At 39.7% G+C, this 27,049-nt stretch overlaps 1 protein-coding gene across 2 annotated transcripts in view; it reads right to left on the bottom strand.

Annotated features, from left to right (window-relative positions):
• Positions 1-27,049, bottom strand: part of adam19a (ADAM metallopeptidase domain 19a) — a 228,234-nt gene that overhangs the window by 58,675 nt on the left and 142,510 nt on the right. For both annotated transcript variants that reach the window (XM_062994232.1, XM_062994231.1), the window contains exons 7-9: positions 5,942-6,007; positions 4,735-4,806; positions 465-631 (exon numbers count right to left, since the gene is read on the bottom strand). In XM_062994232.1, the coding sequence (XP_062850302.1) occupies positions 465-631; positions 4,735-4,806; positions 5,942-6,007 (305 nt within the window). The remainder of the gene's footprint in view (positions 1-464; positions 632-4,734; positions 4,807-5,941; positions 6,008-27,049) is intronic.

Below are 27,049 nucleotides of genomic sequence, written 5' to 3' on the forward strand. Positions count from 1 at the left end.
TGCCCAATAAGTAGGTCATCCGGGTACTTCTCGCGTACCTCTTTATTTATACTATGTATTCGGACATACTAACCGCTCTCGCGTCCTCATTTCGCATACTATTGAGTATGGAAGTATGCGATTCCGGACGCAGCTTTGGTCATGCTCTTCCAATCAATGTCGGACATTTCTAGCCGTGTGACATGTCACATTGTCTTGCTGGAAGATCCCATCAGTCCCAGGGAAGACAATTTTACCCATGGTAGTTTCACCCATGACAGCAACGAGAGATATATGTGCAGAGAGTCTATCACACACCTTATATACCCACCAAGCCAGCTCACGAAACGTTTCCTTCATGAGCTACACACTGCTGCCATCAAAAGTAGGAAGTGGTCATAATAATGTGACTGTGTATTTTGAAAAACACTAAACATTTCACTAGTACAGTACAGACTATAGAGGTTTGTGTGCTTATAACTTACGTGAGTAGCTGTGCATTGTCGTGTTTCTTGTGAGACTTAAGCTTCTGTCTCCACTGCAGGAAGGACCACAGAGTGGCATTGGGCTCCTCGCTGATAATGCACTGATCACGGTCTGTCCACACCTCCAGCCCAATCAAAGGCACTCGGATATTCAAAGCCCTGTAGAACTGTCCCGTCACAGCACATTATGTGATCAGTAATAAACCCAAATTAAGGAAATTATCTAGGACAAATTGGTAATAATAGTCACATTTATTATAATACATGTTTTATCCGGTGAGTCAGGGACAGTACAATAATAAATTAAAGCTGCATTACTTTACTTTGGTACATAAATTTGGACACCACTTATAAAAAAAGTATGCTATAGAAGTGGTTCCAGAAATGCTTTAGTCCCATACACCCTAAATCATGATACCACCCTCTTAAGGTGTCAAGACAAACACATTGTTCTCATTAATTTGTGATGAACTGTTTGTCATTGTGTGAATTAGTCCGCAATGTATTTTAGTATTTTATCATTTTAATGCCATCTGTGAGTGTAGTTTTCATCATAGCGAGAGCAGAACAATCACCCTAGCAAACATATATATATATACAGTGTATCACAAAAGTGAGTACACCCCTCACATTTCTGCAGATATTTAAGTATAACTTTTCATGGGACAACACTGACAAAATGACACTTTGACACAATGAAAAGTAGTCTGTGTGCAGCTTATATAACAGTGTAAATTTATTCTTCCCTCAAAATAACTCAATATACAGCCATTAATGTCTAAACCACCGGCAACAAAAGTGAGTACACCCCTTAGTGAAAGTTCCTGAAGTGTCAATATTTTGTGTGGCCACCATTATTTCACAGAAGTGCCTTAACTCTCCTGGGCATGGAGTTTACCAGAGCTTCACAGGTTGCCACTGGAATGCTTTTCCACTCCTCCATGACGACATCACGGAGCTGGCGGATATTCGAGACTTTGCGCTCCTCCACCTTCCACTTGAGGATGCCCCAAAGATGTTCTATTGGGTTTAGGTCTGGAGACATGCTTGGCCAGTCCATCACCTTTACCCTCAGCCTCTTCAATAAAGCAGTGGTCGTCTTAGAGGTGTGTTTGGGGTCATTATCATGCTGGAACACTGCCCTGCGACCCAGTTTCCGGAGGGAGGGGATCATGCTCTGCTTAGTATTTCACAGTACATAATGGAGTTCATGTGTCCCTCAATGAAATGTAACTCCCCAACACCTGCCGCACTCATGCAGCCCCAGACCATGGCATTCCCACCACCATGCTTGACTGTAGGCATGACACACTTATCTTTGTACTCCTCACCTGATTGCCGCCACACATGCTTGAGACCATCTGAACCAAACAAATTAATCTTGGTCTCATCAGACCATAGGACATGGTTCCAGTAATCCATGTCCTTTGTTGACATGTCTTCAGCAAACTGTTTGCGGGCTTTCTTGTGTAGAGACTTCAGAAGAGGCTTCCTTCTGGGGTGACAGCCATGCAGACCAATTTGATGTAGTGTGCGGCGTATGGTCTGAGCACTGACAGGCTGACCCCTCACCTTTTCAATCTCTGCAGCAATGCTGACAGCACTCCTGCGCCTATCTTTCAAAAACAGCAGTTGGATGTGACGCTGAGCACGTGCACTCAGCTTCTTTGGACGACCAACGCGAGGTCTGTTCTGAGTGGACCCTGCTCTTTTAAAATGCTGGATGATCTTAGCCACTGTGCTGCAGCTCAGTTTCAGGGTGTTGGCAATCTTCTTGTAGCCTTGGCCATCTTCATGTAGTGCAACAATTCGTCTTTTAAGATCCTCAGAGAGTTCTTTGCCATGAGGTGCCATGTTGGAACTTTCAGTGACCAGTATGAGAGAGTGTGAGAGCTGTACTACTAAATTGAACACACCTGCTCCCTATGCACACCTGAGACCTAGTAACACTAACAAATCACATGACATTTTGGAGGGAAAATGACAAGCAGTGCTCAATTTGGACATTTAGGGGTGTAGTCTCTTAGGGGTGTACTCACTTTTGTTGCCGGTGGTTTAGACATTAATGGCTGTATATTGAGTTATTTTGAGGGAAGAATAAATTTACACTGTTATATAAGCTGCACACAGACTACTTTTCATTGTGTCAAAGTGTCATTTTGTCAGTGTTGTCCCATGAAAAGATATACTTAAATATCTGCAGAAATGTGAGGGGTGTACTCACTTTTGTGATACACTGTATATATATACTGTATATATATATAGTGACCTTGGGTGTAAGAAAGGCGCTATGTAAATCCAACATATTATTTTTACCCAATTGTGTTATGCTTCCTTTCTACTGGTGCTGACCCCCACCCTGATTGAGGAGAGTGAACTGACACACGCCCACTCCAACACGTGTGCAGTAGCCGACTGCATCTTTTCACCTGCACAAGGCGAGTTCACATGCGGATCAGCCTTGTGCACAGAGAGCCACACCCTGGTCGCATTATTCCTCATCCCTGTGCAGACACCATCAATCAGACAGCAGAGGTCATAATTGCATCAGTTGTGAGGTCCCTATTCAGCTCCCTCCCTGGATGAACAACAGCCAAACGTTGTTCATGTAGCCGCCCAGCCAGATGGCAGAGCTGAGATTCGATATATTCGAAATCCCAGCTCTGGTGTGCTAGCGTATTTTACCGCTGCACCACCTGAGCGGCCCAACATATTATTATTATTATTGTTGTGAACAGCATTAACAATGTAATGCCTTGATTTGTTACATTAGGCTATAACACAGTCTAGAATTCTTGTGGTGGCTTTTTTGTAGCAATTTGAATACGTTTCTTTTGTTCAGGAATTCCCAAGTTAAGTGCAGTAGTGAGAAGAGGATGGAGAAGGATCCAAGATGTTTGTGGGGGAAGTACGTAGTTTGGGAAACAGGGTGGCATATGAAGTCGCTCATGCTGAACATTAATCACATTCCCAGATATAAATTACACAGATGGTTGCATGTCCCCACTGGCCCAGTGGTAGCTTAGTGGTTACAGTACTGGACTGCCAGGTTTCCACTGTTGGGCTCCTAAGTAAGCTTACAATTGCCTGGATCACGTTTGCTTACAAATTGAAGTTACTTGGTGTATAGAGTCTGCTAAATGCAATTAATGTAAATGGTCCAGCACTTTAATCCAAAGTTAACTTTGCTGGATTCTTTGGTTTTGTGTATAAGGTTTTGTGGGGCGACATGCACAAGTAAAAGAACACTATTTATTGCAATATTTTGGCTGACACAGTAATGCTACTACTATTTTTTTTTTTTTTTTGCAACCTTTCCCCCAATTTTCTCCCTAATTTACTCATATCCAATTACCCTGATTGCATTACGCTGTACCAATACTGCCCTCCACAGCTGACAGAGGAGCATCGCAACTGACACACGCCCCCTCCGACACGTGTGCATTACCGACCGCATCTTTTCACCTGCACGAGGCGAGTTCATATGTGGATCAGCTTTGTGTACGGAGGGCCACACCCTGTCCACATTATTTCTCGACTCATCAGCCAGCAGAGGTCGCAGCTGCATCAGTTATGAGGAACTCTGCTCTGTATGAACAACAGCCAATCGTTGTTCATGTAGCCGCGGGATGACAGAGCTGAGATTTCGAAATGGTGTGTTTGAAATCTCAGCTCTAGTGCGCTAGCGTGTTTTACCGCTGCGCCACCTGAGCGGCCATGCTACTTCTTTAAATTATGTCCCTCAGCTTTTTTTTTTTTCCTTTTTTTTTCTTTCTCCTTTTTCTCCCCCTTTAGCGCATCCAATTGTTCAACCTCTCTGTCTATGCCGAACCCTGCCCTGACTGAGGAGATCGAAGCTAACCCATATCCCCTCCGAAACATGAGCAGCAGCCGGATAAATTTTTGCCACCCACACATTGACGAGTTTGGCGCCACCTAGCGTTGCATGTGGAGAGACACACCCTAAGGGCACTCTTCCTCATCTCTGTGCAGGCGCCTCTAATCAGCCGGCAGAGGTCGTAATCGCATTCTGACAGAGAGAGACCCACATCCGGTTCTTTGTCCCACCCCCCCAACTGAGCAACCGGCCAATCGTTGCTCATACAGCCGCCCAGCCTCAAACCGGTGAGGCAGAGCTGGATTCGAAACGATGTACTCAGAATCCAGCTCTGGTTGCAGCATGTCTTTTTACCGCTGCGCCACCTGAGCGGCCTAGTCCCTCAGCTTTTAGCATTCAAATAATATGACTAAATATGAAGTACCTACATACCTTATCAACGTAATTGGCGATCTCCATGATTCTTAGCTTGGTTTTTTCAAGGTCTTTGTTTTGCTTTTTGAACTAAAAAAAACATCATAAAATGTACATAAATACCAAATTTACAAGTTGATATATGATTTCATATATAATTTAAACTTCAGTAACCATAGTAAAAACTGCTGAATACTTTGCAAGGTCAACAGCTTACAATGACAAAAATATTCTAATATTAAATCAGGCAAGATGTAGTGTATTTACATTCCTATAGAAGCTTTCCTTACAAGTGTATAGAAAGAAGACACTCTGGCTATACATGCATACAAAGTTTAAAATCCTTAGAGTTTAAAATAATATAAAATTTTTGGATTACTGTTCAATTTGAAGGCTGCAAAGCATTTAGTGATAAAAGTAACTATTTAACTGGATGTTATTTTAAAAATATTTTTGTTTATGCCTTTTTCTCCCGACTTTTAGTGTATCCAATTACCCAATTGCATTATGCTTCCTCTCTACCGATGTTGATCACCGAGACTAACACACACCCCCTCCGACACGTGTGCAATACCGACTGCATCTTTTCACCTGCACAAGGCAAGATCATATGTGGATCAGCTTGGTGTAGTGAAAGCCACACCCCGATCACATTATTCCTCAACTCTGTGCAGGTGCCATCAATCAGCCAGCAGAGATCGTAATTGCCTTAGTTATGAGGAGTCCCTATCCGGCTTCCACCCTGGATAAACAACAGCCAGTCGTTGTTCATGTAGGCGCCCAGCCCAGCCAGATGGCAGAGCTGAGTTTTGAACTGATGAGTTCAAAATGTCAGCTCTGGTGTGCTAGCGTGTTTTAACTTGATAATGTTAAATACTATGAATACATCTATGTCTTAATCCATGTAGGAAGAAAGCAAAACAAGATTGTAGGAGAGAGAGAAAGGGGAAGACATCAGGTCCTTATTAAAATACCACTTGCTTGAGTAATAAAATGATGATAAAATGCCAAAAAAAACTTTGCTAATAAACAAGGATTCTTCAAAAAGTTTCAGCATTTTTTAACTCTATCAAGAAACTTGTTGAAGATCCCTCATACTTTTCAAAACCCATATTGTGTCATTTTTACACTGTCAGCTTTAGATTATGTGTTGGTAAATAATAGGTGTGAACATTTTCTACAGTGTGAGCTGTAAATGATGTAATGAAAAGCATTATGGGTTTACCAGTGTGTTGTCCGCAACTACATAAAGCTCCGTGTACTTGGTTGTGCCCCAAGCATTTCGTTTCACCTGTGGAAAGAAATATTTAAAGTTTAAACTTTTTTATTACTCTTTTTAAACTTCTTTGACTTGAATCTTGCATTATATTAATCTCTGCTTAATATACACTGATCAGCCATAACATTAAAACCGCCTCCTTGTTTCTACACTCACTGTCCATTTTATCAGCTCCACTTACCATACAGAGAACACGTTGTAGTTCTACAATTACTGACTGTAGTCCATCTGTTTCCCTACAAACTTTTTTAGCCTGCTTTCACCCTGTTCTTCAATGTTCAGGACCCCTACAGGACCACCACAGAGCAGGTATAATTTAGGTGGTGGATCATTCTCAGGACTGCAGCGACACTGACATGGTGGTGGTGTGTTAGTGTGTGTTGTGCTGGTATGAGTGGATCAGACACAGCAGCGCTGCTGGAGTTTTTAAATACCGTGTCCACTCACTGTCCACTCTATTAGACACTCCTACCTAGTCGGTCCACCTTGTAGATGTAAAGTCAGAGATGATTGACCATTGAAGAACAGCATGAAAGGGGGCTAACAAACATGCAGAGAAACAGATGGACAACAGTAAGTAATTGTAGAACTACAAAGTGATTCTATATGGTAAGTGGAGCTGATAAAATGGACAATGTGTGTAGAAACATGGAGGTGGTTTTAATGTTATGACAGATCAGTTTACTTTACAGTTAGTTATAGGATGTAACCTTTTCAACGAGACAATTCATTAATATTTCAATTACAATTCATTAACAATTCATCTGATATCTACAAACAACAACTCAAACACGAAGCATTAGGCCACAAAGCTCACAAAACAGCACTAAGTAAGGCTGATGGCTCTAGAGGAAATGTCAGCAGTAGATTTGTTTATTGATGGATTTGGTTTCCATGGCTGATCAGAGCGGTGTAAACAAACCATTGTTAGACAGTGTAACACTGCAAATGTGGTTTCGACAGTGATAAATCACACTTTACTATATAGAAGTATGACTCACAAACCTGGGTATGCCAGATGTCAACAAAATGTTCAAATTCGCACAAATGACTGGTGTTTCTTTCAATAACTCCAACACTGACAATGTACAAAACATTGCCCATGTCCCGGAGAGCAAGCTGTCCTTCCTGGCTCATGTTGCTCATGCCAGTTTCTCTTGTACAACATCAGAAAGATTGAACCATTCCTCTCTATGAAAGCCACTTTGATCCTTGTCCAGTGTTTTTTTCACTTCAAACCTGAACTACAACAACTCACTCCTGGCAGGTGTTCCTATGTCCACCATCAGACCCCTGCAACTGATTGAAAATGCAGCTGCCCGTCTGGTTTTCAGTCAACCCAAATGCTGCCACATCACCCCACTGACATTCTGTAGCTCCCTGCATTCAACTTAAAACAATGGTGCTTGTCTACAAAGTCAAACACGGACCAGCCTGACCTACCTTGACAAACTTATCAAACCCTGTTCTGTACCACGTATGTACCTGTCTATAGAATAGACATTACTGTAATAAACAATAATACACAGTAGTACTGTACTGTATGTGTGCTGTACCATACACCATAATAAATTTCCTTCTTTTTTTATAAAATGTATCCACCAGAAACAACAATAACTCATATTTCTCTATTATTTCCTTCTTTATTTCAATAGTGTTGTATTTTGTAGGTGTAACCTCCTTCTTCTCTCTCACTCACTGTCCCCTCTGTCTGATACACAGTGACAGCTACTGGCAGGAGTAATTATACAACAACAACAAAAAAACGCTTCCTCTGCACCTTCTCTGGGGACATTTTAATATTGAATTTGACAAAATATAGAGAAAACACCGGAAAAACACTGTCAGCTGTCCGAATGTTTGCTCACTTTATATATGTATATGTAATAGAGAGAGAGAAAGAGACGCTCGGAGTCAAGCTGTCATGTGTTTCGCGAATTTCGGTTCGTAATCCGAAATTTGTTTGTACGTTAAGTTAAAAAAGATCATTCGTAACCCAAATTGTTCGTATGGTAAACCGTTCGTAACTCACGGGTCTACTGTATATCATTATAAATCTTAATTAGTGCATCTTTTTTGAGAAAAAAGGTAACTAATTATATTCTTAGTACAGTGGGCTGCAATGTTTTGATGTCAAAATAGTTTATCTGTATTAATAAAAGAAAATAGAAAAGTCTTTTAAAGCACCATTATGACAAATATGCTATTTAACAGTTTGGAATACAGTGATACCTTGAAACTCAACGTAAATTCGTTCTGGGAGTGGCGGTGAGTTTCAAAGGCGTTGAGTTTTAAGGTGTTTTTTACCATAAGAATGTATGGGAAATAATGTGTTCCACGGTCCTGTGGAACTGCATATATTTTAGGCTAATGTAAAATAATGGGTTGTTTTTTACATTTATACACTGGAAATAATTGACAACAAGTAACTCTTGCACAAAGCTTAACGTGACTTATTGTATTAAAACGAGTGAGGAATTTAATTAGTGAAGAGAACTTATGTGCAGTAAAAATTAAGAGAAGTTTAGTGTTTCTGTGTCATAATTTTAATACATTAAGTCACTGTTTATTGTTATTTTGAAATTAAATAAATCAATTAAAAAGAAAATATTGTGAACACGTTGAGTTTAAGGGAAATTCTGAGTTTAAGGGTACAAATTTCTCGATAACGGGCGCTGAGTTTCAAAGATTTTGAGTTTAGGGAACGTTGAGTTACAAGGCACAGTATTTCTTTTTGTTTGTTAATCTGACTAATGAGAAACAATGAGACTAATGAGACAAATGCGCGTGTATACTGCCCAGTGTCATACAGTATATCTTGCTTTTTCAAAAAAGCAGACCTCCCTAATACCCTGTTAAGCCATAGAAAACCTTGTACATGCAGCCAAGCATACAGTTTATAGACTAGGTACATGGCAAGGCACACAGTGGGCCTCTCTGCCTCATGCAAGTCTGTACAAAACAGGGTGAAGATGCTAAAAGTGCAGCTCGTTACTAAATTACTAAAGTACTAAATTACAGTTCATTATTAAGGTTTGATAATTAGAGCTGACTAATTCTAGCCCGACTATTATAATTTAAACTGTGTAGAACAATTTGATTGCATTTTATGTAACACGGTAAAAAAAACATAAGGACCAAATTACACAGTGTGAGATTCTCTTTTATTAAAACATTGTGTGAAGTTTCCACCTATGACACAGATTGACGGGACTTCTGGGTCCCAAGGTGTGAAACCACTTTAGTAAACTTGGAATTTGTAAGTAACTTCTACATGACTTTCAGAGCTGTCAGATCGCTGTACACGTCACACTACACAACTGGATCTCTTGCAATCGGGAGTCTTAAGTCGTTGTGTATTTCACACTACACGACTGATCGGCGATAGGGGGTCACACATTACACCATCTACCATCAGGAGGAAACGCAGATGAGTCTATTTGGTCTCCCAAACTATGTTTTGTCACGAAAACACACACGAGAAATGACGAGGGGTTTAATGATACCATGTCCAAAAATGCATGTCAACAATAAGCGAGCGATCAAAGTTGTTTGAGCGCTGATGTGCAGCCTAAAAACAGGTACGAAAGATAAATGAATCCGAATGGATTGGGCTACGCAAACAGCAGGGATTGTCTGTTCTGTAGTGAGTTGGAGGTTAATAATGCAGCGTGGGTATTATGGTTTGGCATGGACGATAAGATCAAAAATACTGTAAGCTTGTGTGTGTGCCGATGTATTGTGATAGAAACTATATTATGCCCCTGTCCCATGTTTTAACAAATCCCCCCCCGGGTTTCCCCTCACCCTGTATCTTGCATTTTCATTGGCTGTAGTTCGACATAACACTTGCTGCCACTCGCAACCTTCATGCTTTTCATACTACAGGATTTCCTTCGGGATTAATAAAGTATCTATCTATCTATCTATCTATCTATCTATCTATCTATCTATCTATCTATCTATCTATCTATCTATCTATCTATCCATCCATCCATCCATCCATCCATCCATCCATCCATCCATCCATCCATCCATCCATCCATCCATCCATCCATCCATCCATCCATCCATCCATCCATCCATCCATCCATCCATCCATCTCGCTGTCAGGTCCAGATATTTAGCATGCTAGATATTTTTGTTGAGTAGTAGTAGTGTGAACTAGGCATTAATGATTGTATATCTCATTCTCTGTTCACAAAGGATTGTTTCTTTTTGACCAATGTCTATTTTAAGGTCTAAACCCAAGAGTGCCCCTTTCTGATATATATAATATATGCATATTTGCAGTGGAAACATAAACTAAGTGGTGTAATAGATTACAGAGCAATTTTTTTGTAATCACATTGCAATTACTGACTTAATCGCAGTTCATTTTCTTTTATGATGATAATCCAAATAATTTTACGACATGGACGTGGCACTCCTTTATGTAATAAAATATTGAAAGGACTCTTGGCTGTTGTCCTTGAGTTGGTACAGATATGTACGGATTTTAGAGAGTAACTTAGATGTAAAGTAATAAGTAGTACAGACTTTTTTATAAAGCAATTATAAAAGGAATTCCAAGTTGTCTGAAAAGAAAACAGTAATTTGAAATGGTTTAAATTTTTTAAATGACTACACCAACTGACCTTTGTTACTCCTTATCAAACAAGTTGACTGCCAAGTAAAGAATGTGTACATTAATGAATGTGTACACAAATGAGTGTACCGCTACATGTAGGAACACAGCACAACATTTAAGGAATTTGTCTGGTTGTGTTTAGGCATGTTCTGATCAAATCTACAAATCCACACTCCTCACTGCAGTGCACTGGAATGCATGGTATAATGTAGCTCTGTTTCTATTTTGCCACTTGGCGTGGAGTCGTGAGTACACTGGAATGCATTGTTTATTAAAGAGCTTCATACATTTATCTGATATTCTTTAACAAAATAAGCTGACCATTTCATGGATAGTTTGCCAGTAATTTGACCAAATTTAAATAACCTTAATTAAACATAAAATATTAATGTGACAAGCTATAGCTGAGTACAAACAAACGGTTCTGTAAAAAACAACAGTTTGCCCCCTTCCATATTTTGTCTATTTTTTGCCTGTTTTTCAAGTATTTGTTGTAGCTCCTCAGACAAATTTTCATATAAAACAACCTAAGTAAACACAAAATATTAGATTTTAATTAATCATTTCATTTATTAAAGAAAAAAAACAACGCCCCCAAGGTACTCAGTCAACCAATGAACCAAATGTAATTGACCATGAGGTTCATTTATATTAGGTACACCAAGGCTTGACTATAAACAGCCCTGTTCAATCTAGAATTACTTAATTAGAAGCTTTTCATCAAAGCAGCTAAGAAGCTATCAACAAGCAATGTGTTATGATGTGATCCGTGAACACCAGGAGCCTCGCAAAAGGGCTGCAAAATGGAAATCGTTGCTAGCCAGCTGAACCATAAAGTCTTGGAATTTGCAAAAAATGCTTTGATGTTTCATAAGCCTTTGGGGGTAATGCTTTGTGGGCTAATAAGTCAAGAGTAGAATTTTTAAATGAGCTGATATGGCCTTAATTCTGAAAACAAATAAATACTGAGGCCAGCATTCCTTCACTGTGATATAAAATACTGATCCCTAGTCATCAGAGGTGTTTGCAGTTGGTGCAGCTAAATGTTTCCCAACTGGTTATAATATTTAAAGGGCATTTTTTAAGAACAGGGTCGGGTTGGGTGCTTAGGTGGTGTATTGGTCTAATGTAGCTTGTCCACCACCACCTCTGGCAGCTGAAAAGAAGCTGTTGGTGGCTGTGCACATGTGGAAGGGGCTGCGTGACTGCCTGTGTATATAGCCCTTTTCAATCAGTACTGCAGCAGCAGGACACAAATTTGCACTCAAAAGAAATTGGATATGACTAGATTTGGGAGAGAAAGGGGGTAAAATTAATACACAAATTATTAAAAAGAAAAAGGGTCTGTTGGTGTTAGTGCTGTGCCATGGAAAGACCTGAAAAGCACTAAAACCCTTAAAAACCTCTAGTCTTACTTAAATACTTCAGCAAAGAAAAGTGTTTGAAATTAATCCCCTTATTTTTAAATTATAATAAACACTTTTGAAAGAATTTGTTAAGGTAAGAATGCAGTTCAAGGGTGATGCGACACTTTAAATACAACAAAGTTGCTTTACAAAAGGTGTTTTTTAAAACTCATACTTCCTTTGTGTTGTGTTTTGTATAATAATAAGTAGGGCTGGCTCGATACCACTTTATGTCCGATACTAATACTGCAAATTCAGTATCTACTGATACCAATCCGATACAGTCATTTTTCTTCTCAAACAACTAAGCAGTAATAATACATGTCTCAATGCACCATGGTTAAACTAGCTATCTAAATAACAATGCTCAGACTGTAAAACTGATATTCTAAAGGAATAAATACAGAACCTACTACATCACACTTATGCAAAACTGCTGTTTTTATTTTCACTTTTACACACAGAACATCATTTCTGGTTTCACTTACGTTCGAGCTGTTGCTCACGTGACACATCTCGCTTTACAGCGTGTCATCCAAAGTGTCTACAATTGGAAGATGTGGATGTCAATCAAACGCGATGGACCAAGTAGAATTGACGCAGAGTTGAGAAGTTCTGTCACGTTTTTAGATTATTAAACCCTGCTGGATTTTGAAGAGGACATCTGTGGCTAAACGGGAAACGGTGTAGTTTGTTTTACATCATAACACTAATGGATTAATCGTTGAGGATGTGAGAGATCTCCAAGCCGGGACAAGGTTTTCTTTATCTCAGGTGAGAGATTTATCATTTACAAAGTGACTTTGATAGTGTTTAAACAGTGTTTTTAGATGTGGCAGTAGGAGATGATTTTTTAAAATACTAAAAGTTTAAGTAGATCAGTGTGTTTTAATATCTGAATGGCTGTTACAGATGAGTTGTAGATCAGTGGCACATGTTCATGATGTCATCAAGATGCACCTTGTTACGGCAGTTGTCGAGTGAGCTGGCAATAAACGGCACTCTGTTTGAACGTACTGTATGTTTGTGTGTTATTTGCTTTACACAGAAACAATGGCCTTATTTCGTTAAGTGTTATTTACATTAAGTAACAGTATCGGATTGAAATACACGTTTTTTTCCCTTCCGATATCTGATCCAGTGATTTGGGCCAATATCAGAACGATACCGATACAGAGTATTGGACCGGTGCCAGACCTAATAATATGTAATAACAAAACTCCTGTTCTGGTCATCTTGTAAACTTGCTCGGTGGTTACTTTTTTGCCTCCATGAGATTTTCACAACATGGATTGCATTGTCAGGGGCTAGTCTGCTACAGGCGACACAAGACATGTCATTGGCGATGACGGCATGGTGACAAGACATAACGGAGGCAACTTGGGAAGGGTTTCACAGCTTTTTCACAGCACTGTATATATGTGTGTATTTATGCAAAAATTGAAGATACCTTGTTTACATATTTGTCTAAAATAAACCAATTATATGGGAAAAGTAGACAAGTGTCTTCCTCAGATTTCTCTAGGGTATAATAGTGTACTTTTTTTAATCAGGTGACTGTCAAAATCAGGTAAATATGCCTTTAAAACATTGTGTTACTTTTCATTGCGCTCCCTTTTGTTGTTGGTCTGTTGCTCGTATTGTGCCTCCTTGATCTTGTAAAAATGCCCAGTTTGGGTAACCACATATTTTTGAGGCTTTCTGTAGATGTTTGCACTATTTTTCCTCAGCTGCAGAGCTGGTCAGCACATTTATTGCCTACTGATGTAATGTTTTGATCACTTTTGGCTTGTGTTCCAGTGGGTGGTCGGAGTCAAATAGCAAAAACAGTTCTGTCTGAGTAGGTTTCTTGTAAACAGCATCTAAATTGACACTCTCCTTCCTGCATACTAAACAGTTAAGAAGACCAGTTTATTATTTGTGTGGATCTGATACAGTTCACTTGATCAATACGTTCAGTGAAAGCTGGCATCCTCTGGATATTGATTATTATCCTTGTTGTTGTCTATATTGTACAGTTTTATTGAAGAAAAACCATATTAAATTGGTGAAGAAATGACATTTTGCTGGCATTATTGGTCTATGTGTTCACCTGTAAAGCAAGGGTCACTAAAAATCAATACAAAACTATTTTGACTTTGCAGGTGATCTATATGATGGAAAATTTCTACCCTAAAGGGTCTGGGTGTTTCCAGGATGACATTGTGCAATTCACAGGGCTCTGAATTGTTTGCATAAAAATGATGTAAATCATATGCCATAGGAGTCAAACCAGTGAATCAACACCTGTGGAAGATTTTGGACAGATGTGTTGGACAGTGGTATCCACCATTATCATCAAAACACTGAAGAAATATGGTGGTCAACTACTTGCTATGGCTCTTTTTGGCCAAGGGCTATACATATATATATATATATATATATATATATATATATATATTAGGGCTGTCAAACGATTAAAATTTTTAATCGCGATTAATCTCAGAATTTCCTATAGTTAATCGCGATTAATCGCATTTTTTTTTTTTTAAAGAAGAAAACAAGGATTTTTAAGTGAAATGTTACCATTAAAATGGTGAACACATTTTATGCTAAATGTACTTATGTTAAAAACTGCTGGGACAAGAGAAAACTGTAAGGGAGTTTTATTCACTCACATACTAGGCAGTAATACAGGGGTGGGCAATTAAATTTTCCAAGGGGCCACATAAGAAACTGGGACTGTTGTGGAGGGCCGGACCAATAAGGTGAACTTAATTCTGCTCAATATTAATTTTATCTCTTTATTTACATTTACATTACATTTTCAGCATTTAGCAGACGGCTTTATCCACAGCAATTTACATTACAGTTACAGTATACAGTCTGAGCAATTGAGGGTTATGGGACTTGCTTAAGGGCCCAACAGCAGCAACCTGGCAGTGGCGGGGCTTGAACCAGCAACCTTCTAATTACTAGTCCAGTATCTTAAGCACTAGGCGACAGCTGCCCACTCTTTATGAAAAGCAGTAAATTGTACAGTTCTAATAAGCTGTTAATGTTTAGATGTTACAATCAGAAAATTAGAAGTAGGCAGAGTAAAAACATCAACATTATTTCAGTATTTAAACAAACAAATGCAAAAAAACAAAAACAAATGTGAACAAAATGTGCAGGTTTTTAAACTTTACACTATTTTGTTTTGAGTCTAATTACCTCATTTGTTTTTCAGTCCTTTGTTACTGTTGGATTTTCTTATTAAAATCACAGAGCTGGTTCTGACTGCTTCAGTTCTGGACGTGTTAAACTTTATAAAAAGTTCTTGTTGCTTTTGCAGTTTAGTGAGAGAAGCTTCAGGTGCGACACTCCGCATCGTTCATGTTCTTGTATTTCTCTGTTTAGTACCGTAACAGCGAGTTAGAGCCTAAATTGTGATCGTTAAACAGCGTTACATCTGACTTTAGTAAATAAATAAATCAGAAGTTCACATCTTGTTAAAAACTCGACCGTCAATCACACTCAGTTCTGTTTGCATTACAGTGAAGCTGATACACTCACACACACGTCAATCCAAACTTGCGGATATTTAAAGCCACAGCGCTCCCGTCAAACTCAGTCCTGTTATATTGCATGTATGATGTACATTTATTCACATCAAATTTTTAATTGCCACGAATCTCATGCGGGTCGGATGGGGATGTCTCGCGGGCCGGATGTGGCCCGCGGGCCGTACAATGCCCAGAGCTGCTCAACATGAACTGCGGATGACTCGCAGGGTCAAATAGAACTTGCGTTAATGGCACTATTTTTTTTAATCGCGTTCAATTGAGATTGCGTTAATGCGTTATTATCGCGTTAACTTCGACAGCCCTAATATATATATATATATATATACACTCCTGATCAAAATCTTAAGACCAGTTAAAAAATTGCAAGAATTTGCATTTTGCACTACTGGATCTTAAGAAGGTTCTAAGTAGAGCTTTACAATGCTAAAAGAAGAAATGGGCGCAAGAGACAAAAACTTTTGAGCAGGCAATTTATTGAAAACAACAATTTAACTGAAATAGGCTGTTCATCAGCTGATCAAAAGTTTAAGACCATAGCTCAAAAAAACCCGAAAACCCCCTCAAAACAGAAATCAAAGTGTCAAAAAAGGACTCAGTAATGAGTAGCTCCACCATGCTTGTTGATCACTTCAAACAATCGTTTAGGCATGCTTGATGCAAGTGTTTTCAGGAGGCTAGTGGGAACGTTGCTCCAAGTGTTGAAGATGGCTTCACGAAGGGCATCCACTGTCTGGAACTGATGTCCATTTTTGTAAACTTCCCTTGTCATCCATCCCCAAATGTTCACAATCGGATTTAGATCAGGGGAACACGCAGGATGGTCCAAAAGAATGACGTTATTCTCCTGGAAGAAGTCCTTTGTCAGGCGGGCATTGTGAACTGCAGCATTGTCCTGTTGAAAAACCCAGTCATTACCACACAGACGAGGGCCCTCAGTCATGAGGGATGCCCGCTGCAACATCTCCACATAGCCAGCTGCTGTTTGATGCCCCTGCACAACCTGAAGCTCCATTGTTCCATTAAAGGAAAAAGCACCCCAAATCATGATGGCGCCCCCCCACTGTGCCGCGTAGAAAACATCTCAGGTGGGATCTCCTTGTCATGCCAGTAACGTTGGAAGCCATCAGGACCGTCAAGGTTAAATTTTTTCTCATCAGAGAATACAACTTTCTTTCACCTTTCAATGTCCCATGTTTGGTGCTCCCTTGCAAAGTCTAAACGGGCAATTTTGTGGCGTTGAAGGAGACGTGGCCTTTAAAGACGTTTTTTGTTTCTGAAGCCCTTCCCTCGCAGATGCCGTCTGATGGTTATTGAGCTGCAGTCAGCACCTTAATTTGGGTTGAGGATCGTTCCGTGTCTTGACGGACAGCCAATCGGATCCTGCGGCTCAGCGCTGGTGAAATTTTTTTGGGTCTACCACTTGACTTTTTTGTTCCATAACCCTCAGGATCTTTTAAAAAATGCAAAATGACTGTCTTACTGCATCCAACCTCCGCAGCAATGGCACGTTGTAAGAGGCCTTGCTTATGCAGCTTAGGCCTTGCTTAAGCATCCTACCGCGTTCAAAGTCAGTGTAGCTTTTTTGCTTTTGCCATCAGGAGGTCTTGACAGTGTAAATACTTGACAGAAAATGACATGGAATCCAAATTTCTGCACAGATTTTGGCTTTTAAAGGCTGTGGTCTTAAACTTTTGATCAGCTGAAAAAAGCATGTTTGAGTGTAAATGCAGTTTTCAAAAAAATTGGCTGCTTTAAAAGTTTTTATTTCTTGCACCCATTTCTTCTTTTAGCATTGTGAAGCTCTACTTAGAACCTTCTTAAGATCCAATAGTGCAAAATGCATATTCTTGCAATTTTTTAACTGGTCTTAAGATTTTGATCAGGAGTGTATATATATATATATATACAGTGGGGTCAAAAAGTATTTAGTCAGCCACTGATTGTGCAAGTTCTCCTACTTAGAAAGATGAGAGAGGTCTGTAATTTTCATCATAGGTACACTTCAACTATGAGAGACAAAATGAGAAAAAAAAAATCCAGGAAATCCCATTGTAGGATTTTTAAAGAATTTATTTGTAAATTATGGTGGAAAATAAGTATTTGGTCAATAACAGACAAGCAAGATTTCTGGCTCTCACAGACCTGTAACTTCTTCTTTAAGAAGCTCTTCTGTCCTCCACTCGTTACCTGTATTAATGGCACCTGTTTGACATCGTTATCTGTATAAAAGACACCTGTCCACAGCCTCAAACAGTCAGACTCCAAACTCAACCATGGCCAAGACCAAAGAGCTGTCGAAGGACACCAGGAAGAAAATTGTAGACCTGCACCAGGCTGGGAACAGTGAATCTACAATAGGCAAGCAGGTTGGTGTGAATAAATCAACTGTGGGAGCAATTGTAAGAAAATGGAAGACATACAAGACCATTGATAATCTCCCTTGGGGTCAAGATCTCATCCCGTGGGGTCAAAATGATTATGAGAACGGTGAGCAAAAATCCCAGAACTACACGGAGGGACCTGATGAATGACCTGCAGAGAGCTGGGACCAAAGTACCAAGGCTACCATCAGTAACACACTACGCCGAGAGGGACTCAAATCCTGCAGTGCCAGGCGTGTCCCCCTGCTTAAGCCAGTACATGTCCAGGCCCGTCTGAAGTTTGCCAGAGAGCATATGGATGATCCAAAAGAGGATTGGGAGAATATGGAACTTTTTGGTAAAAACTCAACTCGTCGTGTTTGGAGGAAGAAGAATGCTGAGTTGCATCCCAAGAACACCACACCTACTGTGAAGCATGGGGGTGGAAACATCATGCTTTGGGGCTGTTTTTCTGCAAAGGGGACAGGACGACTGATCCGTGTTAAGGGAAGAATGAACGGGGCCATGTATCGTGAGATTTTAAGCCAAAACCTCCTTCCATCAGTGAGAGCATTGAAGATGGAACGTGGCTGGGTCTTCCAGCATGACAATGATCCCAAACACACCGCTCGGGCAACAAAGGAGTGGCCGCGAAAAAACCATTTCAAGGTCCTGGAGTGGCCTAGCCAGTCTCCAGACCTCAACCCCATAGAAAATTTGTGGAGTCCGTGTTGCCCAGCAACAGCCCCAAAACATCACTGCTCTAGAGGAGATCTGCATGGAGGAATGGGCCAAAATACCAGCTACAGTGTGTGCAAACCTGGTAAGACTTACAGGAAATGTTTGACCTCTGTCATTGCCAACAAAGGTCATGTTACAAAGTATTGAGTTGAACTTTTGTTATTGACCAAATACTTATTTTCCACCATAATTTACAAATAATTTCTTTAAAAATCCTACAATGTGATTTCCTGGATTTTTTTTTCTCATTTTGTCTCTCATAGTTGAAGTGTACCTATGATGAAAATTACAGACCTCTCTCATCTTTCTAAGTAGGAGAACCTGCACAATCAGTGGCTGACTAAATACTTTTTGGCCCCACTGTATATATACACACACTGATCAGCCATAACATTTAAACCACCTCCTTGTTTCTACACTCACTGTCCATATTATCGGCTCCACTTACCATATAGAAGCACTTTGTAGTTCTACAATTACTGACTACAGTCCATCTGTTTATCTGCATGCTTTGTTAGCCCCCTATCATCCTGTTCTTCAAAAGTCAGAACCCCCACAGGACCACTACAGGGCAGGTATTATTTAGGTGGTAGATCATTCTCAACACTGCAGTGACACTGACATGGTGGTGGTGTGTTAGTGTGTGTTGTGCTGGTATGAGTGGATCAGACACAGCAGAGTTTTTAAATACAGTGTCCACTCACTGTCCACTCTATAAGACACTCCTACCTAGTTGGTCCACCTTGTAGATGTAAAGTCAGAGACGATCGCTCATCTATTGCTGCTGTTTGAGTTGGTCATCTTCTAGACCTTCATCAGTGGTCACAGGATGCTGCCCACGGGGCACTGTTGGCTGGATATTTTTGGTTGGTGGACTATTCTCAGTCCAGCAGTGACAGTGAAGTGTTTAAAAACTCCAGCAGCGCTGCTGTGTCTTATTCACTCATACCAGCACAACACACACTAACACACCACCACCATGTCAGTGTCACTGCAGTGCTGAGAATGATCCACCACCTAAATAATACCTGCTCTGTGGTGGTCCTGTGGGGGTCCTGACCATTGAAGAACAGCTTAAAAGAGGGCTAACAAAGCATGCAAAGAAACAGATGAACTACAGTCAGTAATAGTAGAACTACAAAGTGCTTCTATATGGTCAGTGGAGCTGATAAAATGGACAGTGAGTGTAGAAACAAGGAGGTGGTTTTAATGTTATGGCTGATCAGTGTACATTATAAACATACAGTATAAATGTGGCATTTTGACACCAAACAGAATTTAGCCTCCAAGAAAAACAACAAATTGTCCAAGACTTAAAAGGCAGCCTGCAATCACAGCAGGATACATTACAATCAGCCCTTTGAGGGCCACCATAATGCAGATGTGGGCCTCGGTGAAAATGAGTTTGACACCCCCTGAAATAGCCATAGCAGCTGACATGGCGGTCATACATTTAGATGATCTGGATTAAACTTTTTAACGTTAAACGTTTTATTTGGTGAAATATTCCATGGTTGTCCTGTAAACACGACTATTCTTAACATTTTCTGTCTCCACACAAACTGCTGGAGTTGTTCTATAGCAGACTTTGTGGTCCTGCTTTGCTTGCATTATTGTTCGGCATTCCCATAAGCATTTACACAACCGTAAGCATTGTTCTTTAATTTACTTTTCTGCTCTAATCATCACTAATTCTGTTCTACCATCCCACAGCATGAAGATCAAGAGGTTGTTTTCACTAAAAATGTTCTGCCCATTTTAAAGCCTAAGACTTAGACCGCAATAGCTAGTTCTAAAAAGTAGTGTGAGATAGAGGATGTTCTTTAAATCTTTTAAACCGCAGAGTAAAAGATGCAATTAGCCTGATTTGCATATATTTGTAAGACTGATGGTAGACTTTAATGAATCCTTTTAAAGCGGCTCTGAGATAAAATCTGCTCTTATTACAAATATGATCCAGTCAGAAATAGTATACAGTCTGAATGGTTTTGCTGCATGTGTGGAAAATTCATTATTCATAACCAAATGTCGTTCAGATTTTCTCATCAACATCAATGATTACAACCATCTTGTGACAAACTTTAAGGCTCTTGCAAACAAACTATTGGCATCCTGGGGTTTCACAGAGCCAAAACACATAACCGACCAAAGCACCGTTCATTAAGCTAAAATGTCTTCATCATAGAGCCATATTTGCTTTTCTCAGTAGAGCGTAAATGACTTTACCCTAATATTAAAAACGGGATTGGATATGGCATGCCAAAGTCATTTAGACTAATGAAGACTGAGAGAATAGGTTCATCCAGTTTATTTGTTTATGTGGAACCTCGTGTTGCTTCTGTTGCTCCCATATGAACTTCTTGGCACTTTTTGAAACACATGGCACTGTTTGTACCTTTTGGACTCTTGTTAAGCACAGATAAAGCGTACTTGCTGGTCTGCAGTAATTCCAGCAAGTCCAAATTTGTTCATAATACAATGTTACAGCATTTTCACACTTAATTTATTCTGGACCCAGGTCCGCTTAGTAATCAAAGCAGAACTAGGGCTTAAAACTGCTTTCACACTTGTGTTAATGTACCAAACCTTGATCCAAGTTCAGGTCTGCCTAAAAAACAGAGTTTCAAAGTTTACTTCAAGTGAACTTGTGTACAGACTGTTAATTGAATGTATTACCATATTTTCTATTTTAGGTCGTATGCAGGCGGGGAACGTGACACTGTAATCGGTAGACGAATTTGAAGTGAATGAGCCATTAAATACCAAAAGCCACAGCATTTCTCTCTTTGCTGAAATTCTATTGGGCATACAGTCATACTATATGGGTTTTACAATGCCATCAAGTTGAGTGCAGTAAGAATTTATAATGAATATAAAGCCATTTCTGTTTTAGTATGCATTAAAGGGACATATTATATGTCCATCATTGGTACATTACAATAACAGCATAGCAGTTTATGAACACCTGATGCGTCTGTGAAGTGAACAAAAAATTGATGTTAGAAAAGTAACTTTACAGACGAACACGACACTGTGCTGTACATTATAGGGTTGATCAAAATGTATTTTTAGGGTTAATAATTGAGTCAGTAACATATAGAAAATAAACAATGACAGATTACTATAGACTTATCAACAAAAGCAGCCAAAATAAAGTTTTATCACCTATTAAGTGTAACATACAGGTATTCCTGATTTTTGAATGTTCACTTTACACCATTAGTATCTGTTTTTGCTAAGAGGATTTTATGTTAAAAAAAACTAAAATAGCATTAAGCATTTGGTTTGCAGAAAGCTGTTATAGAGGCAATGTGCACCTTCACATAAAACTTTTTTTTTAAATAGCAGGGGACACCTTTTTACCACAATTTACGCACTTTGCTTCTATGGAAGATCATTTCAGCTTAGGAAAGGTATCAAAATGCTCTACTATCAGATAGTATGAGATACCTGTATGAAATGTCAGACTAATAAATATTAGGTGAAAATGGGAAAAGTGCATATTATTGAAAAAGACAAATCAATGTGTAGTTTGAAAACACAGTTCACCGTAGCAATAGTTAGTCTCTAGGTTAGTCCTACTCCTGTTTTACTCGTGTGTGAACTGCTGCTGATGATAACACAGATTAATGTACTGTATAAAAGCTATAAACCTGATTACCGTAATATAACATACACCGATCAGCGATAACATTAAAACCACCTCCTTGTTTCTACACTCACTGTCTATTTGATCAGCTCCACTTACCATATAGGAGCTCTTTGTGGTTCTACAGTTACTGACTGTAGTCCATCTATTTCTCTACATACTTTTTTAGCCTGCGTTCACCCTGTTCTTCAATGGTCAGGACTCTCCCAGGACCACCACAGAGTAGGTATTATTTAGATGGTGGATCATTCTCAGCACTGCAGTGACAATGACATGGTGGTGGTGTGTTAGTGTATGTTGTGCTGGTTTGAGTGGATCAGACACAGCAGTGCTGCTGGAGTTTTTAAACACCATGTCCACTCACTGTCCACTCTATTAGACACTCCTACCTAGTTGGTCCACCTTGTAGATGTAAAGTCTGAGACGATCGCTCATCTGTTGCTGCTGTTTGAGTTGGTCATCTTCTAGACCTTCATCAGTCGTCACAGGACACTGCCCATGGGGCGCTGTTGGCTGGTGGACTATTCTCAGTCCAGCAGTGACAGTGAGGTGTTTAAAAACTCTTATCAGCGCTGCAGTGACACCACCATGTCAGTGTCACTGCAGTGCTGAGAATGATTCACCACTTAAATAATACCTGCTCTGTGGTGGTCCTGGGAGAGTCCTGACCATTGAAGAACAGCATGAAAGGGGGCTAACAAAGCATGCAGAGAAACAGATGGACTACAGTCAGTAATTGTAGAACTACAAAGTGCTTCTATATGGTAAGTGGAAATGATAAAATGGACAGTGAGTGTAGAAACAAGGAGGTGGTTTTAATGTTATAGCTGATCGGTGTATAATATATAGAGTCATAAATATAACAGTAATTTTAGGCTATGTCAGATTAAAGACACTAATGCAGTTGTCTACCCATCCTATTTGGAACATGCCAGCCTACATCTCATTACATTTTTTTTATTTTTCGGCATTTAGCAAACACTTTTTTATTTAAAGCGACTTCCAGTACTGTGACAGAATATTGTCTAAGCAATTAGGGTCAAGGGCCTTGCTTAAGGGCCCAACAGTGGCAACCTGGCAGTGGTGGGGCTTGAACCAGCGACCTTGCGATTACTAGTCCAGTACCTTAACCACTAGGCTACAACTGCCTATTATTAACAAGACATTAACATTTTTAAATTGTGTAATTATTAATTAAATGCTGAGAGCATTTTTAATAGAATGACTGAATTAAGTGTTTCATTCATCAGTATTTTTTACTGTTCAAATGAAATTACTTTAAATAGCAGCGTCTTTATTAGATACATTAAGGTCATTAAAAATGTCTCTTCAGAAATGAAATCATCTACATGTTTAGATAGTAGACATGAGCAAAATTCATGCTAACTGACACACCGTCATATCTCTGCAGCTCCAGCGTTTCAGACTGTGTTTGCATAGTATCTTTGTAAAATAAGCTTTCATGGTTGCTTAGCTTCATTTTTTTTCTCCTTTTTTTGCACCTTCACTCCTGTAGCATAAACAAATATGATATTGAAAGCTGCATGCAAAACCCTACCAATAATACCAATTCAATTATAATTTTTCAATGCACTTTAGCTGTTTTGTGTAAACATGAATTAAGACTGATCTCTGTGTAATGGTATTTTTTTCATAGAAATGATTTGGATGTTTTGCATGGTGTCCTAGTTTAAAGGTAGAACTCTGCTAATTATATTACAGTAATTATATTGTCTGCAAAGGTTTTAAATACAGACTGTATCTTTATTTGATTTCCATGTTTAGTTAAAGCTTGTAATTAATATTTGCTATCGGCTATCATTTAAAATGTAAATTCTGAATGCTGAACTGGATGAATGGTCATCATACTGTTTTACATTACTGCCATGTGTATAATGCTACACTCATTTAAATCAATTAGGTATAAAGACTAAAGATAGCAGTCTGTTACGATAGCCTATTGGCTATGGTTGGGAAGGAAGGGGGGGTTGGAGGGGCATGGTGTTCCTGCCTTGTGCCCAGTGTTTCCTGCCTGCACTAAACCTGCCACAACACTGACCAGGAAACGGTTGATAAAAAAAATGAAATAAAGCCTTGATATAAAACACTGGTGTTAATGAGACGCAAAAAAGGGCAGTTGTAGCCTAGTGGTTAAGATACTGGACTAGTAATCAAAAGGTTGCTGGTTCAAGCCCCACCACTGCCAGGTTGCCACTGTTGGGTCCTCGAGCAAAAGCCTTAACCCTCAATTGCTTAGACAATATACTGTCACAGTACTGTAAGTCGCTTTAGATAAAAGTGTCTGCCAAAGATGTAAGATGCAATAAGCTTGTCAGTTATTGGTTAAAAGAAAATGACGACAATTTGCAACCCTACAGAAAACCAATTGCTGCATCTTTGAAAGTAGCATTTCTGCCCATTCTTACTTGATACAAGACGTCAGCTACTCAATAGTCTGTTGTCACCTATGTGTCACCTGTTGTCAACTATGTCTGACTCTGCTTTTCATGCTGCACCATACATTTGTAACAGGAGACAGATCTGGACTGCAGATGTCACTGCATCAATGATACCTTAACACATATGCAAGTCACCCATGCTGTGATCACTGTTATCAGCAAAGCCAGCATCTGTCACTGTATAAGTGCTGCTGATAACATTATATTAGCTGTAGCTGATAACAGTCTGGATGGCCCTTTTTTCTTTGGCAAGGAGGACTCAATGATTTTCTTCAAAAAAACAAGCTGAATCGTGGACTCATTTGACCACAGCACACATTTCCACTGTCTTTTGGTCAGCCTGAGCTCTGGCCCAGAGAACTTAATGGCGTTTCCATATAGAATTTATGTATAGCTTTGTCTTTGGTTAATAGAGTTTCAGGCTTTTCTTGATGCATTGGTGGACTGTGGTAACAGCCGTTTTCCAAATTACTCCCGAGCCCATGTGGCTGTATTTATTACAGTAACATGATGGTTCAAAATGCAGTGCTGCCTGAGGGCTCGAAGGTTATGCACATTCAACAGTGGTTTCTGGCTCTGCCCTGCACTGACCGAGATCTCTCTGGGTTCCCTAATACTGTTTTTACAGTATGAAAGACCTAAATGGTTTGCAGTCTTGCATTGAGAAATGTTCTTTTTGAACTGACTAACAATTCTTGATTGAGTGACTTGAAGGTGCAAATATTTACAGAGAGAAAATAATAATAATAAAAAAACTAGAAAGGAAAACTAATTACCGTCTCTAGATAAGAAAAGAAACTGCCTAGTAGGCTTACTAACAATCCAGGCTATATCACCGGACCTCGCCCAAGGTTCTCTTTTCGTATGGCCTGCTTCCTCTGTGGCCTAAAAAGACTAACTCCCCTTGGTTCTAGGTGCCACCTACTTAAATAGCCTCACCCCCACGTTTGGGCCAATCCAACTACAGTAATTTTAAACACAAAAAATATTCAAATGCAGTATACATAAATGTATGAACCCAGACAATATAACTCCTAAATATAAATTGTTAATGTTAATAGTAATCAATGAGAAGAAACCATAACTGGACAATACTGTAGTAACCCCTTGCTCTAGCTTCCTTCCTAATGGGGGGAAACACTCCTATAACTGAGCTGAATGGTACAGCTCACTCTGTTTGTGAGTGCCCCAATACTACTGCATGTATTTAATGATGAGATTACAAATATGAATTAAATAAATGTCAAGCTGAGTAACACAAGTGACCGGTGTGTTATTTATTAAATCATAAAGCAATACTAATAAAGAGCAAATAAAAGCTAATCTCATAAGAGGATCTCCACATACACACCAAACAATATCTAGATAATGTTAACAGGGGTGGCATTAGCATTTAGGATGTACACAGTCTTACCTACAGTGTATCACAAAAGTGAGTACACCCCTCACATTTCTGCAAATATTTTATTATATCTTTTCATGGGACAACACTATAGACATGAAACTTGGATATAACTTAGAGTAGTCAGTGTACAGCTTGTATAGCAGTGTAGATTTACTGTCTTCTGAAAATAACTCAACACACAGCCATTAATGTCTAAATGGCTGGCAACATAAGTGAGTACACCCCACAGTGAACATGTCCAAATTGTGCCCAAAGTGTCAATATTTTGTGTGACCACCATTATTATCCAGCACTGCCTTAACCCTCCTGGGCATGGAATTCACCAGAGCTGCACAGGTTGCTACTGGAATCCTCTTCCACTCCTCCATGATGACATCACGGAGCTGGTGGATGTTAGACACCTTGAACTCCTCCACCTTCCACTTGAGGATGCGCCACAGGTGCTCAATTGGGTTTAGTCAATCACCTTTACCTTCAGCTTCCTCAGCAAGGCAGTTGTCATCTTGGAGGTTGTGTTTGGGGTCGTTATCCTGTTGGAAAACTGCCATGAGGCCCAGTTTTCGAAGGGAGGGGATCATGCTCTGTTTCAGAATGTCACAGTACATGTTGGAATTCATGTTTCCCTCAGTGAACTGCAGCTCCCCAGTGCCAGCAACACTCATGCAGCCCAAGACCATGATGCTACCACCACCATGCTTGACTGTAGGCAAGATACAGTTGTCTTGGTACTTCTCACCAGGGCGCCGCCACACATGCTGGATACCATCTGAGCCAAACAAGTTTATCTTGGTCTCGTCAGACCACAGGGCATTCCAGTAATCCATGTTCTTGGACTGCTTGTTTTCAGCAAACTGTT

Source organism: Trichomycterus rosablanca, chromosome 4 (assembly GCF_030014385.1).
Source record: "Trichomycterus rosablanca isolate fTriRos1 chromosome 4, fTriRos1.hap1, whole genome shotgun sequence".
Classification (NCBI taxonomy): Eukaryota; Metazoa; Chordata; class Actinopteri; order Siluriformes; family Trichomycteridae; genus Trichomycterus; species Trichomycterus rosablanca.